This window comes from Brassica oleracea, chromosome C9 (genome assembly GCF_000695525.1).
Source record: "Brassica oleracea var. oleracea cultivar TO1000 chromosome C9, BOL, whole genome shotgun sequence".
NCBI classification, from domain to species: Eukaryota; Viridiplantae; Streptophyta; class Magnoliopsida; order Brassicales; family Brassicaceae; genus Brassica; species Brassica oleracea.
In genome coordinates, this window is record NC_027756.1 from 977,858 (window position 1) to 993,395 (window position 15,538).

The 15,538-nt window shown below is 35.6% G+C and overlaps 3 protein-coding genes and 1 pseudogene across 3 annotated transcripts; 2 read left to right on the top strand and 2 right to left on the bottom strand.

The window, feature by feature from the left end:
- Positions 1-3,300: 3,300 nt before the first annotated feature.
- Positions 3,301-4,139, bottom strand: LOC106317474. The gene is made up of 2 exons (XM_013755286.1): positions 3,960-4,139; positions 3,301-3,739 (listed from the first exon to the last, which is right to left on the bottom strand). The coding sequence occupies exons 1-2, from the start codon at positions 4,113-4,115 to the stop codon at positions 3,557-3,559; spliced, it is 339 nt and encodes a 112-aa protein (XP_013610740.1). The 5' UTR covers positions 4,116-4,139; the 3' UTR covers positions 3,301-3,556.
- An 806-nt stretch (positions 4,140-4,945) lies between these two features.
- LOC106317587 lies at positions 4,946-5,568 on the bottom strand. Its single transcript, XM_013755378.1, has one exon. It carries the CDS (start codon positions 5,566-5,568, stop codon positions 5,011-5,013), a length of 558 nt encoding a protein of 185 aa, XP_013610832.1. The 3' UTR covers positions 4,946-5,010.
- Positions 5,569-8,081: 2,513 nt separating this feature from the next.
- LOC106314057 lies at positions 8,082-8,614 on the top strand (annotated as a pseudogene).
- A 415-nt stretch (positions 8,615-9,029) lies between these two features.
- Positions 9,030-14,609, top strand: LOC106318433 (xanthine dehydrogenase 1-like). The gene is made up of 14 exons (XM_013756408.1): positions 9,030-9,165; positions 9,445-9,544; positions 9,627-9,735; positions 9,817-11,277; positions 11,436-11,678; positions 11,741-12,055; positions 12,185-12,424; positions 12,507-12,791; positions 12,862-13,083; positions 13,164-13,325; positions 13,398-13,532; positions 13,618-13,854; positions 13,933-14,106; positions 14,199-14,609. The coding sequence occupies exons 1-14, from the start codon at positions 9,030-9,032 to the stop codon at positions 14,442-14,444; spliced, it is 4,065 nt and encodes a 1,354-aa protein (XP_013611862.1). The 3' UTR covers positions 14,445-14,609.
- Positions 14,610-15,538: the final 929 nt, after the last annotated feature.

The window sequence follows — 15,538 nt, forward strand, 5'->3', positions numbered from 1 at the left end:
TCGGTGGAATAACCAGTATAAAATCGTTATTTTCTTGAAAAACAGACACAACAAAGGCTCTAAACCTCTTTCAGCATCATCATATATTAGTGTAGGATGCAACTACGTATTAAAACAATATTATCATATTTTTTGAAATTTTCTCAAAATCTATGTGTTAACCCCTACAAAAATACTGAATTTTGGTAAATGATTTATATAGTGAACCATATAATCTTTAGTATTGTTTTAAAATTTCTAACCACATTCTACATTTGTATTAATGTATGCTAAACTCTCTTTCATGGTACATGAGCAATGTTAAATTTTTTTATAAATTAATTTAATAAAATCTCGTATACACCCTAAATTAGTGAACTAACAATTATAAAATCGTAATTCTCTAGAGGAATGAAGACAACAAAGGTTTCAAAACTCTTTGACCATCACCATATTAGTACAGGAGGCAACTATGCATTAAAACAATATTGTTATATTTTTTGAATTTTTTTTAAAATTTTTGTGTTAACCCCCCTACGAAAATATTGAGTTTTATGTTAAACGCTCTATATACTGAAGACTAAAATTTTTAGTGTTGTTTTAAAATTTTTAACCATATTCTACATTTGTATTAATGTATTTTAAACTCTCTTTCATGGTATATGATAATCGTTATCATTTTTTATCAATTAATTTAGACTTCATAATACTCCCTAAATCGATTAAATAACTATTATAAAATCGTTATTTTCTTGAAAAATGGAGACAACAAACGCTCCAAACCTCTTTCAACATCATCATATATTAGTGCATGATGCAACTATGCATTAAAAAATATTTTCATATTTTTTGAAATTTTCTCAAAATTTATGTGTTAACCAACCCCCTACAAAAATATTGAATTTTGGTAAATGCTTTATATACTGAACCATATAATCTTTAGCATTGTTTTAAAACTTCTAACCACATTCTAAATTGGTATTAATGTATGTTAAACTCTCTTTCATGGTACATGAGCATCGTTAAAGTTTTTTATAAATTAATTTAGTAAATTTCATATACTCCTCTGTTTCTTAAAAAAATGTCATTTAGAATTTTATTTTCGTGCATAGTATTTTCAATGCGGAATTTTAAATAAATTTTCATTTTTAACTTCATTTTGTCAGTGAATTAATTAAAAGGCAAAAATTTTAGTGTGTGAACAATGAATAAAATATAATTTTATGTTGTTTCTTAATGCGTGAAAAATTTCCCAGTGACACTTTTATTAAATACGAGAAGTATATTTATTGTTTACAAAGCTTTACATATGATGAAAACAAAAAAAAGTTACTATTTAAATGGACAGATATATAGAAATTTCATATAAATGCTAATCTGTAACTATAAAAGCACTTACAAATTTCTTAACATTTTTGAAATATTTTTACGAATCTTTGACTACAAAAATAAACAAACAATTAGTTACGTTATCATAAATAAAAACATTTTCCTCATAGCAAATTAAATTTAAACTTCTGTGTATGGCCATACGGTGTTACGGTTTACACATAGCTCGACAACTTCACATTCACTGGCCATGTTCTAATAAAAACCGATGACACCACCACTGGGAAAATGAGACACACCCCACCCTCGCCGTATATTCATAAACTGATATGATTAACAAATTTTAAATTAACACAGAGGCCGAACATGAACGGAAACCAACCAAAGTTTCTCCACATCAGCCTGGAAATTATTACAAAGTCAACAAAAACTTCAACAAATCCGAAAATCCACTTGAAATCTGACCTACAACATCATCATCGCGGTTAGATCACCTCATAATAACAACAAAAAAAATCTTGAATGCCCAAAACAATAACATAACAACCTTCAAATCTCTCAGAAGAAGCTCACTTAAAACATTCATCAACCAGTAGAAAGGGAAGCATGAAAACCAATTATCAGAAAGCATCTAAAGAGTTCAGTTCTAAAAATTCATGTTCTACAACTACAATTAAAAAAAAAAATTTAAGGGTTTCAACTTCAACACCAGCTCCTACCATCCCAGTTCATTACTATAATAAAAAGTTCAAATCATAACTGACTAGAAACACTTATTAAACATATAATCAACAAATTCATTCCAACATCTTTAATCAATAGTCCATCATATAATCTCAGCCCACCAACTTCCAACACTACAGTGGAAGAACTCAATTATTGGACCACAACATGAAAACCCTAACCACCACACTAGCTTAGCACATATATAAGTCATTCGTATCTCTTTACAAAACAACCTAAATTCAGAAGTGGCAATCGATAATGGAATAAAAGCGCCATCCTTGACCTTAAAAACCTAATAAATATATATAATTTTGACATTATCCTTATCAATGACCATGTTAGTCATTGCCACACTAGCACCTCTCCGTACTTGCATTTTAAACACTAGCTCCTCTCTTTCTTTCAAATATTACTAAAGTATATTCCTCAAAGATTTAATTTGCAATTTTAACAAAATTTCAAACATCATCGTAAATTTTATAGAAAGAATATGAAGAAACAACACACAAACATGTGCAAAAAACAATTCACCAAAACAAACTTCCCCCGAGCCCTATTGTTTACAAACAACATTAGACTACAAGTTTTCAACATCCTTATACTATACAGAATATTAAAAATTGGCAAATATTATAGTCAAATATTGTTTCACTATTGGGAAATATCAGAGTTTTTGCTTAATATTTTCCACAATTTCATAGTAACATTCCCCCTTCTTTCATCAATCCCCTCTCTATGACCATAAAGACAACTCTAAGCCAAAACATTTACTATGTTACACCCACTATATTTACGATACACACGTTACATAAAAGTTACACTAGCATGCCAAACACATAAAATACAACCATATTAAAAGCTCTATATCTATTGACAATGAAAATTATCCAACAAAATCATAAATTTTAAACCAAACAATATGCGCGAAACGCGGACAGACCACTAGTTAATATAATATTATTGATCACAATGATGGGGTGTTTTGCTTTGATGATGTTAAGTGAATCAAAGTAATGGTAGTTTTTCAAAGATCGAATACATAAAGAACACAAAAAAACTTGTGAAATTATGAAAAGAGTTTTTATCTTTCTATGTTTGCCTCAATAAATTATTTTTTTATCTATTTTCTTTTAAGACTTCTTTAATAGCAACTTTGGAATGTGACTCTCTTCAAAATTTACAGCTTGTGGGGGGATAAACACCGAAGGAATTCTATTGAAGAACCAAATTAAAACCGTTTTGGACCATTTGAAAACTGTCTTTTAATTATCACCACATATGCTTGAATCAAATCTATTGTGCCTAATCTCATGCATCACATCAACTCAAAATTCCAAGATACTAACACATTTGTAAAAATGGAAGTAAATTACTTTCTTTAGTCCCAAGAAAGCATAAATAATTTGTTTTTTTTTTATTCTCAAAAGCTAATAAAAAGTAAACATATCTGCCTACAGTTCACAATAGTATGTCTTATACTAGGCGACCATGGCGGGTGCAGCTGCTAAGGCTTTTGCTGCTCTCATTTTCGTTTCTGTTGGAGACTGGGATCTGCGGGCAGACTAACCGGAGTAGACTCAATCTTGTGTGAAGTAGCTCGTGGGTTTTTAGGAGGCTTAAGCGGTTCTTTTTCTAAACCGGGTGGTCGAATGTCCGGTACAATCTCATCTGCCGGAGTCTTGGGATTCGCTACATCATCCAAACCCTACAACAAAAAACATATCACAGTTAATAATTAATAATCTGGTTGGTTAAGTGAGTATAGTTATGTTTTAAGACCTACCTCTAATTTTTTTTAAGCATGATTGGCAATAAAAACAAAAGTTTTAGAAACAATCTACATTTTTAGTTTTAACTTTTGACAATGTAAAGTCGAATTAAAGTGTAATTAATGACAGAAAATGTAAATAAAAGATGGATGATACTTCGGGGTCTGTTGGGAAAAGACTAGGCTCGTCTCCATCGTTACGACCATGGATCTCAGGATCAGCAGTTCGACCAGAAGAAGTTAGTCTCTTGGCGAGAAGAGGACGACTGAGAGACGAACGAGACGCTGCATTAAGAGCTCGAGAAGACAGCATTATATCTGACTATGTTTCGTTATCTCTGAATGGATTTAATTAGAACAATAAGGAGTGTTGTTTTTGTTTTTAAATACACAAAATAGCACAATGCTAAACCCTAGTTTCCCGGGGAAAGACACACTATGACCACGATAATAACCTCTAATGTATCCTATCTTTAAGGCCAACCCAGAAGCCATCAAAGTTGCATTTGTATGTAAGTTTGGCTATAACTCCGCTCTCGTTTTAGAATCTAAGACCTATTCAAGCTCCTGTGTTTTCTACAAAATGATTTTACGTCTTAATTGAATCCATGTTTATGATTTAGTTATACATTTACAAACATTATATAAGTTTAATAATAGAGCAAACAAATGAATTGTTGATATATCGTGAAATTTGGTACCATTCAAAAGAATTAGTTAGCTTTGGGAGTTCGTCATTCTTAGGTCTATGGGACGGTAATGAACAAGCCTATATATACGAAGTAGTTTAAATCTGTAAATCATAATTTTGTCCGAGACAAAAGTGAGTTGAACCAATTCAAGAGTTTATTGGACACGAGAGTTTATAGGTATAATAAATGTATATATTTTATTGGACACAGATTCGGCCGAAACAAATCCTCACTTCTGCGAAGTAAATTAATAACAGAACTGGTCGACAGGAAGCAAATGAATGTATTTTAGAAATTTAGTATTATTGCAAACAATTCGTACAAATTAACCATCGACTAGAAACACACTAATTAAAATTTTAAAATAAACAAATAGATGATATGTTTTCTTGCAGATTAAATGTTTCGATATAATTAAAGACAAAGACATACCCTAAGAACCGTCCAGTGTGATAAACATGCACATCTCTATGCATGTATAAACCATACGTTCATGTCATATTATATGCTTCATCGCTAGACCGTCATCGTCCCTTTGGCTTTGCAACGTCCTGTATAAGCCTGATTTTGCATCCTCATTTGCTCGTAAAATCTCTCAATAAACTCCTCCGCTTTCACGTCAATCATCTCATCACCTCCATCAACGTCACGGTAGCAATCCTCATCATCATCATCATCATCATCATCTTCATCAAGACAATCCATATCACGCAACGACTTTGCCGATCCATATCCAGAGATTCCCGAAGAGCAAGAAGAAGACGTCGCCGTGAAAACCTCTACCATCTCTGCTAACCGATCGTCATTACTCGCTGGAGGTTTCTCCTTCACCGGAGAAGCCGGTGGCATAATCGTAATATTAGACGGTGGATGCATGGTAATCTTATCGTTTTTCAACTGCTGAAAGGACTCAACAACTCGCCGCCAAAACCCATTTTTAAACGGCTTTGTCCTCCTACGACGGCGAAGCATGTACAAAACTACGCCGATTACGTGCATGCCACGTGATCTTTTCTTCTTCATCTTGTTCTTGATCTCTTCTTCTCTACCATTGATCTGATTTTTGACTTCCATGGTGAACAAAAGAGACTCAAGAAGGGGTGGGGGTGGTTTCCCTGCAACGAGCAGGGAAGAGAGATTTGAAAGAAGAGCCCAAGGAGAAAGGGTTTTTCTTGATGTCTATTTATATGAAACTAAATACAAGGGTGTATTTAGTAATTTAAAATATTAGGGGTGAAAGTATAAGCATTAAATAGTTTAGGGTTTAACGGTGGAAGTTAAAGCTGTCTTTTAAGAAGCTTTCACGTCATAACTAGAAAAGACAGCGCTCTCCATGCGGTAGTTACGTGAAGAGGAAGTTAAAGAAAAGAAATACAGCTAAACGCATACTCAATTAATGCCTATACTAATTATTCTAGAAATTAAATTAGTTACTGAAAAACGCTAGTTAAATCTGTTATTTTGCCCTAATATTTCATGATCAATTTAATTAAGTATTTTTTAAGAGATAATAAATATATTAATTTTACATAAATGATTAATGAGGGAACCCTAAATTGGTAGTCACTTGCACGAAGGAATAGCCTCAAAACATGGTTCCATGCAAATGACACTAAATTCCAACATTTAGCATATACATCACTCTATTCACATTTGGATTTTTCTCTCAAGTTGGTCGGATTATGCGGAATTTACCCTAATTTTTAGAAACATTTATTTATATATATTCCACCGCAATTGTCTTACGTTTCAATGTTTCTTGTACACGAACAAACCTCAACACATATCAATACCAAAGTCCAAAATTACATCAGCTTATGCGACGACTGATCTAGTAACTACACTGTCTACACATGGATTTGTAAAGAAAAGCAGGTCATTAATTATTCTTCTTACCTTGTAATTGTTGTTGTTTCGATATATATAATTGACTCTTTCACCAAAGAAATATTAAAGACACAAGTTCAAACAAATAAGAGCTGCAAACACATATTAATAGAATTTGTCTACATTTTGAATATTATCAAACAAAAATATATTATGTAGAATAATTCTAAATTAGAATAGTCCATGTTTTATTCTCCTTCTACAAAAATTAAATAGTAAACACTAGCTCCAAGTATACAGATGATATAATTATGGAAACCTTGTAGTCCATGACCTTCTTTTTGCAAGCTTAATTATGAGCAACAACAAAATGACTTCTGTGTTAGCAACTTATTATTTCTATCCTCAACTTAACTAACTATTTAAACCAGTTATGATAAGCATCAAAATACATTTTTTGTTACAAACTTTTACATTTTGTATATAATTGAGAGACTTCTGAGACTATATCTTCAAAGATGTCTCACGATTGATCATTTTATTTACCTGTACTTTTGGTCTTCTTTAAATTTCGTTTTAGCATATGATAAGTTTGACATTTGATTGAAACCATCTGAAAAGAAATTGATCATGCAAGCGTTCCAATATTTGATATGACAATTCAAAATGTTGGATTAGTCTAAAATGTCGTTACTAAAAGCCTTAAGGACTATCTTAATAAACAGATTAACGGTTTAAATAATTTACCTTGCATACTTATATATTATTTTTAGAAGTTTAAACATTGAAATTAGACAAGTGACATTTGATGTTATTATGAATACAATCTCTGTTGATGGTTTCTCATCAAATATATAGCACGATTCAAAAACAAAAATTCAAAAAGGAATAATAAAAGCAACAAATGTTTTTTTACCTAAGAGATTCGACAAAAGTTTGGTATTCTAAAAATCGATCTAGATGGCGCCTTGTCTAATCAGAAAATCAGATTTAAATAAAACGAGTTTTGAATAAATCAACCCAGACACTAAAAAATCGTCTTAGACGTTCGCCTAATTCATTATCTCATATAAAACATTAACCGAACATCTAGCATATTGTAAAAAATATGGAAGACTTGATAGATTTGCTTACTGAACTTTATGTGCTGTATCCTCATTCACATTATATCAAAATATTTCACGATAAATTGTCTACTTTTAAAAGTGTTCTATTTCAAAAACACTTAATTTTAGTATTTTCTTTATATTAGTGACTAAAATATGAATACATAATACATTCTAGAAATTAGAATGTTACAACAATAAAAATCATCAAAGGTAGAAAACTACAAAAAGTCATCAAAAAGCTAGAAAAAAACAATAAAATAGTAATGAATATTTCAGTTCAAAGATGATCCAGCCCATTCTACGGTCCTAAACGGTACGGCCCAAATATGGCATTATTGGATGACTCTCCGACGAGTGGACTCTCTCCGTAGCCGTCGTCGTTCAGAAAATTCCGATTAACCGGAAAACTTTTTGCAGGTACGATGTAGAGCTTACTCTGCTCTCTCTTTTGTTGCTTCTACGATCTGAATCTGAACTTTGCTTCACGATATTGGCTCTCCCTTGAAATTGCTCGACGAAATGTTTTGCTGATTATTATTATTAGTTTTTTCATTGTTTGTGACTAATTCTTGTTTTAGCTATCGAAAGTTCGACACTTTTGAATCGTTTGTTATTATTCTGTATTGCTTGTGCTGATCGAGGAATCGAGTCATGGCGAGTTACCATTTCCATGTACTTGTTACATTACTGATTCGTTGTGTTCTGTATAGATTGATCTCGCTATGGCGATTTGGAGACAAAAAGCGTGCGGAAATTTTGTAGGTAGCTTGTTACTCAAGGAAACCTTCTAGAATCAACAAATCTACTCACTAACGTCACCCTGCTTCTTAAAGTGTTTCATGTCTTGACATGCAAGTAATTTTTCAGATTCTTGACTCTAGAATCAAAAAGTCTTCTTGGTAATAACTTGAGGTTTGATTATAACCGTGTTCCCGCGATCTTGGAACTATGTTGTCAAGCAGGAGCCATCCATCTCGGACGAAGATATCAAACATGTTGGTGTAAACGCTCTGATGGCGTGGGAGAAAGTGAGAGCTGGCATGAAGAAACTGTTGCTTGTTTATCCTTCAAAAGTTTACGAACTTTGCAAAGAGGTTCACGTGGGACCGAGCTGCCATAAAGCTCGGCTATGTGGTGTGTTCAAATATGAGAGCTATCAGAACAACCATGACCCGGTTTCTTAACCGGATTTTGGATCTGACCGGTCGGTCAAGCAATCGATGATGACGTGTGTCACCCCCTTAGAAGCGAAGAAAGTTTTGGTGAGCTTGCATTGAAGAAGTGTAGGTGCCGTTCGTTTTACGTCGCTGCGTGTGAAGCTGACATATTCAACCGTGGAAAATTCAACAATGTTTGCTAACGACTAAGAACAGTGGTACTACTATGTTTAGTGGGTGCTTTAGACAAAACCAAAGGATTTGGATTGCATAATGGAGAAACTGACAACGACAGATACATATATTATATTCAGACATAAAGAAAAGTATGCTCTCATCATAGTCTCTCCTTGTGCTTGACTTTGACTTTAATCATGATCAGTTTCTCCATCTTCTTGCTTTTGTTAGTCCTCTCTTAAGTTCAACGATAGTCATTTGAGTTATGGGTTCACTGAAGAAGGAAGGAGAGATGGAGCAGATTGGAGACGAGTTTATGGAGGCGATACTATACGTCAACGGCGTTCGTAGAGTGTTACCTGATGGCCTTGCTCATATGACACTTCTTGAATACCTCCGAGGTGTGTATATTACATGATAATCACTTTACTCTTGTATTTTTGGTCTTTGGTTTCCGATAAAGTTCTAGTGTTTGGGAATGAGTAAATGGTTAAAAGTACTCAACAAGTTCAGTTTTCAAATCAACTTTAGAGATGCAAAGACTTGAATTGTGGGATTTTTTTTTATTTTGGTTTCATCCATTGATTAGTTTAAATATGAATTGTATACATCTCAGAAAAGACTATATGCATAAAAGTTTTTATATAACTTGCTAAAAAAGCCTTTCTTGTTTCCTTTAGATTTAGGACTGACCGGGACAAAGCTGGGGTGCGGTGAAGGTGGTTGTGGGGCTTGCACGGTGATGGTCTCTAGTTATGACAGAACATCAAACAAATGCGTGTGCGTCTCTTTCTCTCTATATGTTGGTTGAGTTAAGCCCTTCTTGTTGATTCTTTCTCCAACAGATATTTAATACTTGCAGACACTATGCTGTCAACGCTTGTTTAGCACCTCTCTATTCCGTGGAAGGAATGCATGTAATATCCATTGAGGGAGTTGGTCATCGCAAACACGGCTTGCACCCACTTCAGGTAGATGCTTCTTTTTTTTTGGTTCTAGTTTCCGGAGAATCTATGATGTCCACCTGATATGATCCTTTCTCTCTCTCTCAGGAGTCATTGGCATCTTCTCATGGTTCACAATGTGGGTTTTGCACTCCCGGGTTCGTCATGTCCATGTATGCCTTACTGAGGTCAAATAAAAACTCACCTTCTGAAGAGGAGATCGAAGAGTCTCTCGCAGGAAACTTATGTCGCTGTACTGGTTACAGACCCATCATTGATGCCTTTCGGGTTTTCGCAAAAACTGATGACGCCTTATACAGTGGTTTATCTTCGCTTAGCCTTCAAGACGGTTCAAGTATTTGCCCATCTACTGGTAAACCTTGTTCATGTGGTGACGGTATATTCCAGCCCATCTCTTATAGTGAGACAGATGGGGCTAAGTATGCGGAGAAAGAGCTTATATTCCCTCCTGAGCTTTTACTGAGGGAGTTAGCTTCCTTGAAGTTGAGAGGAGATGGAGGGTTGATCTGGTACAGACCTCTAAGACTTCAGCACTTGCTCCGTCTCAAGGCAAAACATCCTGATGCAAAGCTAGTGGTAGGTAACACAGAGGTGGGAATCGAAATGAGGATGAAGAGGTTACAGTATCAGGTGCTGATATATGTTGGTCAAGTCCCGGAACTCAACACAGTGAATGTCAATGACATTGGGGTAGAGATTGGTTCTGCTTTGACACTCTCTGAGCTTCTGAGACTATTCAGGAACGTTGTAAAGGAGCGTCCTGCACATGAGACATCAGCTTGCAAGGCTTTTATTGAGCAGCTGAAGTGGTTTGCTGGGACACAGATAAGGAACGTTGCTTCCGTTGGTGGGAACATCTGTACCGCTAGTCCTATATCTGATTTAAACCCTCTTTGGATGGCTTCAAGAGCAGAGTTCAAGATAATCAACTGCAATGGAGACGTTAGGTCGGTACCTGCAAGAGATTTCTTTAGTGGCTACCGTGAAGTGGATATGGAGAGCAACGAGATCTTGTTGTCAGTGTTCTTACCGTGGACAAGGCCTTTGGAGTATGTGAAAGAGTTTAAACAGGCACACCGGAGGGATGATGATATAGCCATCGTCAACGGTGGAATGCGTGTGTTTCTCGAAGAGAGAGGTGAAGAACTGTTCGTTTCCGACGCATCTGTTGCTTTTGGTGGTGTGGCTGCGGTTACTTTGCGTGCAAGGAAGACTGAGGAGTTTCTGATTGGAAAGAGCTGGAGTAAAAGTCTTCTTCAAGATGCTTTGAAGGTTATTCAAAGTGATGTTATAATCGATGAGGATGCTCCTGGTGGAATGGTGGAGTTTCGGAAGTCTCTAGTCCTAAGCTTCTTCTTTAAGTTCTTCTTATGGGTTTCTCATCGTATACGTGATGTTAAGCCAGCTTTAGAGACTTTCCCACCCTCTTATATGTCAGCTGTGAAATCTTTTTCTCGGCCATGTAGAGCTGGAAGACAAGACTATGAGACAGTAATGCAGGGAACAGCTGTTGGCTTGCCGGCAGTCCATCTTTCAGCAAGAATGCAGGTATGTTGGTCCATCCAATGTTCTCAAGATTGATTCTCATGCAGGTTTTTTGTGATAAGAGTATTCATATTTGTGATTTAAGAGTACACGAGAGAAAGATGTAGACTTGTTGTTACCAGCATAATACAATGTCTCAAGACTCTTGAACATTCATGTAGGTCACAGGGGAAGCTGAATATACTGATGATACTCCAGTGCCTCCTAATACCTTGCACGCTGCTTTAGTGCTAAGCAAAATGCCACATGCTCGCATAATTTCTATTGATGATTCAGAATCCAAATCTTCACCTGGTTTTGCTGGTCTATTTCTTGCCAAAGATGTTCCAGCAGATAATAAGATTGGACCTGTGGTTGCCGACGAAGAATTATTTGCTACAGACGTGGTCACGTGTGTGGGACAAGTAAGACTTTACTTTTCACTTTCTTTCTTAGCTTTTCATTAAACCGCATGTGGTTCTTGTAGGTCATTGGTGTGGTTGTTGCTGATACACATGAAAATGCAAAAGCCGCAGCAGGAAAAGTTGAAGTTGAGTATGAAGAATTGCCAGCAATATTATCAATTCGGGAGGCTATTGCTGCTAAAAGTTTCCACCCAAACACAGAGAAAATGTTAAGGAAAGGAGATGTAGAGCTATGCTTTCAGTCAGGTCAGTGCGATAGGATGATAGAGGGAGAGGTTCAAATGGGCAGCCAGGAGCACTTTTACATGGAGCCTCATGGTAGTTTGGTTTGGACTACTGATGGTGGCAACGAAGTTCATATGATCTCATCCACTCAAGTAAGCATACTATTTAGCTGCTTTTTTTTGTCAGGAACCCATTTAAAACTAGATCAAGTGGTGGTCGGGTAAGCCGACTATTTAGCATTTATATCATCTAAAATCTCATTGGTTCCATTCTATGAGTAGGATCCTCATAAGCACCAGCAATATGTTTCACATGTTCTTGGCCTTCCAATGCCTAAAGTGGTATGCAAAACCAAAAGAATTGGTGGTGGCTTTGGTGGCAAGGAAACGAGATCAGCCTTCATAGCTGCTGCTGCTTCTGTTCCTTCCTACCTATTGAACCGACCGGTGAAACTCATACTGGACAGAGATGTGGACATGATGATATCTGGTCACCGTCATAGTTTTGTTGGAAAGTACAAGGTAAGTATCTTCCCCTCTTGTTTCCATTTTTTTGGACAAACAAAACATTTGGTTTTAATTGTTATTATGCTACTATTTACAGGTTGGGTTTACAAATGATGGGAAAGTATTGGCGTATGACCTTGAAATCTACAACAATGGTGGAAACTCTTTGGACCTTTCTCAAGCTGTTCTTGAGATTGCAATGTTTAACTCTGATAATGTCTATGAGATCCCACATGTGAGGATCAGAGGGAACGTTTGCTTTACTAACTATCCTAGCAACACTGCTTTCCGAGGCTTTGGAGGTCCACAAGGAATGCTTATAATTGAAAACTGGATCCAGAGAATCGCAGCTGAACTTGATAGAAGCCCTGAAGAAATCAGAGTGAGTTTTCCTGAAAGTTTGTAGGTATATGTTTCTTCATGTTTTGATGCGTTCTTGGGTGTTACTTTAGGAGATGAACTTTCAAATGGAAGGCTCTATCACACATTACTCTCAGTGTATTCAGCATTGCACATTGCATCAGCTCTGGAAGGAGCTGAAACTGTCTTGTAACTTTCTAAAGGCTCGTAGAGAAGTTGATGAGTTTAATAGCCATAACCGGTGGAAAAAGCGTGGTGTGGCTATGGTTCCCACAAAATTTGGCGTATCATTTACCAAAACGTTCATGAACCAGGTAAGTCCATCTTGCACGACTATTTCTTGAGAAGCAAGAAACAGAGTTTTTGTTTACTTATAAATTTGATTATGTGTTAGGCAGGTGCACTTGTTCATGTGTACACAGACGGTACTGTTTTGGTGACACATGGAGGTGTAGAGATGGGTCAAGGATTGCATACAAAGGTTGCCCAAGTTGCTGCGTCTGCCTTTAACATTCCCCTTAGTTCCGTTTTTGTATCAGAGACAAGCACCGACAAGGTACATTTATTATAAACATATCAAGCTAAAGAGTTGAGATGTAACTATGTTTTATGCTCTATATCTTGATAGGTTCCAAATGCGTCACCAACTGCTGCCTCTATGAGCTCTGACATGTACGGTGCTGCGGTTCTGAACGCTTGTGAGCAGATTAAAGCACGAATGGAGCCTCTTGCCTCTAAGCTCAGTTGCAACTCTTTTGCTGAGGTAACTCTACTTGAATCCATGAAACATTCTTTGCATTTTGATGAATAAAACTCTCTTAACCTGCTTCGTTTTGATTGTTATATAGCTGGCAAATGCATGCTATTTTCAACGAATAGACCTCTCTGCTCATGGCTTTTACATTGTTCCCGATGTTGGCTTTGACTGGATCTCTGGTAAAGGAAACCCATTCAGATATTACACCTACGGAGCTGCGTTTGCGGAAGTTGAGATCGATACATTAACCGGTGACTTTCACACAAGAACGGTCGATATAAAGTTAGACCTCGGATATTCTCTTAACCCAGCCATAGATATTGGACAAGTACTTGAAACAAAACCACCTGAAACCATTAAGACAAGAGTGTTGCGTTTGTGTCTGAACTCTGAACATGTTTTGCAGATAGAAGGAGCATTCGTACAAGGGTTAGGATGGGTAGCTCTAGAAGAAGTCAAATGGGGAGATGCAGCTCATAGATGGATTAAACCGGGGAATCTACTCACTTGTGGACCTGGAAACTACAAGATACCTTCCATTAACGACATTCCCTTCAACTTCAATGTTTCTCTTCTCAAGGTTTATATATATATAAATGTAACAATAAAAAGCTTTGTTACTTTACTTGCAAGTCAAGAAACTTACCCAAGATGTTTTTTTCTTTCTATTAGGGGAATCCAAACTCAAAGGGGATACATTCATCAAAAGCAGTTGGTGAGCCTCCTTTTTTCCTGGCATCGTCGGTTTTCTTTGCGATTAAAGATGCGATCAAAGCGGCTAGAGCAGAGATGGGTCTTGGCAGCGAATGGTTTTCTTTGGACACTCCTGCGACTCCGGAGCGTATAAGGATGGCTTGTTTCGATGAGTTTACTTGTCCTTTTGTGAGTTCAGATTTCTTCCCTAAGCTTAGTGTTTGAGACATGAAGAGGTGTAAACTCACAGGTTTTCCAGACATAAGCAATAACTTCTGTACCAAGTTGTGTTTGAGGCGTTTGCTTAGGTGACCAAAATCACTTATGAATATAACTGCTGTTTTGAATTAATGTATATCGTTAAGTCTCATCCCTTATGTTACGAATATATCATGTGACCCCTCATCCCTTGTATTCCATTCCATTTGGAAAAGATGAAACCTGCAGCGGTTGCGACTTGGACAATTACATAGCCGTTAATTTATTTTTGGAACGCAACTTCATTAAACTTAAATCATCAGAGTACAGTGGTTACACCACTCGATACATAGCCGTTAATATCAATCACATTTACTTATTTATAGGATTAGGCTCAATATATACCTTGAAATAGCTATTTATTCAATACTCAATATACTAATACGAAAGCTAGAACAATTACAAAATCTCACTTGCTCCCATCCCATATAATAATGAAATGTTGTAAGAAAAGTATTTCCCATTAGTTGTAGTTGTTGGTTTCTGTCCTAAATATAGTTAACTAATCAACCATGATAACTATTTTAATTGTTACTAGACCCTGACCCGCGCGCCAGCGCGGGTTTGAATTTTCGGTTTTTGGTTATTTATTTAACTAAATAATGAATTTGTAATATTTGATGTATTATATTCACCAAGTAAATAATTTTTTTGGCATCTTAAACCATCTATTTACGATGAATATTCGATATCATATAAAAAATTGAACAAATAGACGTAATTAGAGAATTGTAGACGATATATAAAAACAATGGTTATTAATGTAAAATATGAAGAAATATTATATTATGAATTAGTATGGCATAAATGATTATAAATTAGTTATACATGTTTAAAGAAACTAAAATGATTTTTAAACTTTTATGAAAAATTTAACATTTAAAAAAGGACGATGAATTAGTCATCAAATTGTAAATAATTTAATAATTTTATTAATAATAAATTATTTATAGTCTTTTTTCGCCAAGATAATTATTAAATGTCCATAACATTAATATGTTAAAAGGCCATATTATGAAAGCCCATGATGTAACCGTTTTTTTCGGGAAGTGTAACAAAAA

Bases quoted from the DNA above. Each gene is read 5' to 3' on its own strand.
- LOC106317474 (XM_013755286.1), bottom strand. From the start codon at position 4,115: ATGCTGTCTTCTCGAGCTCTTAATGCAGCGTCTCGTTCGTCTCTCAGT. The intron at 3,740-3,959 runs GTATCATCCATC...TTTTTGTTGTAG, and splicing joins TTTTCCCAACAGACCCCGAA to GGTTTGGATGATGTAGCGAA.
- LOC106317587 (XM_013755378.1), bottom strand. From the start codon at position 5,568: ATGGAAGTCAAAAATCAGATCAATGGTAGAGAAGAAGAGATCAAGAAC.
- LOC106318433 (XM_013756408.1), top strand. From the start codon at position 9,030: ATGGGTTCACTGAAGAAGGAAGGAGAGATGGAGCAGATTGGAGACGAG. The intron at 12,792-12,861 runs GTGAGTTTTCCT...GTGTTACTTTAG, and splicing joins GAAGCCCTGAAGAAATCAGA to GAGATGAACTTTCAAATGGA. The intron at 13,855-13,932 runs GTACTTGAAACA...CATGTTTTGCAG, and splicing joins CAGCCATAGATATTGGACAA to ATAGAAGGAGCATTCGTACA.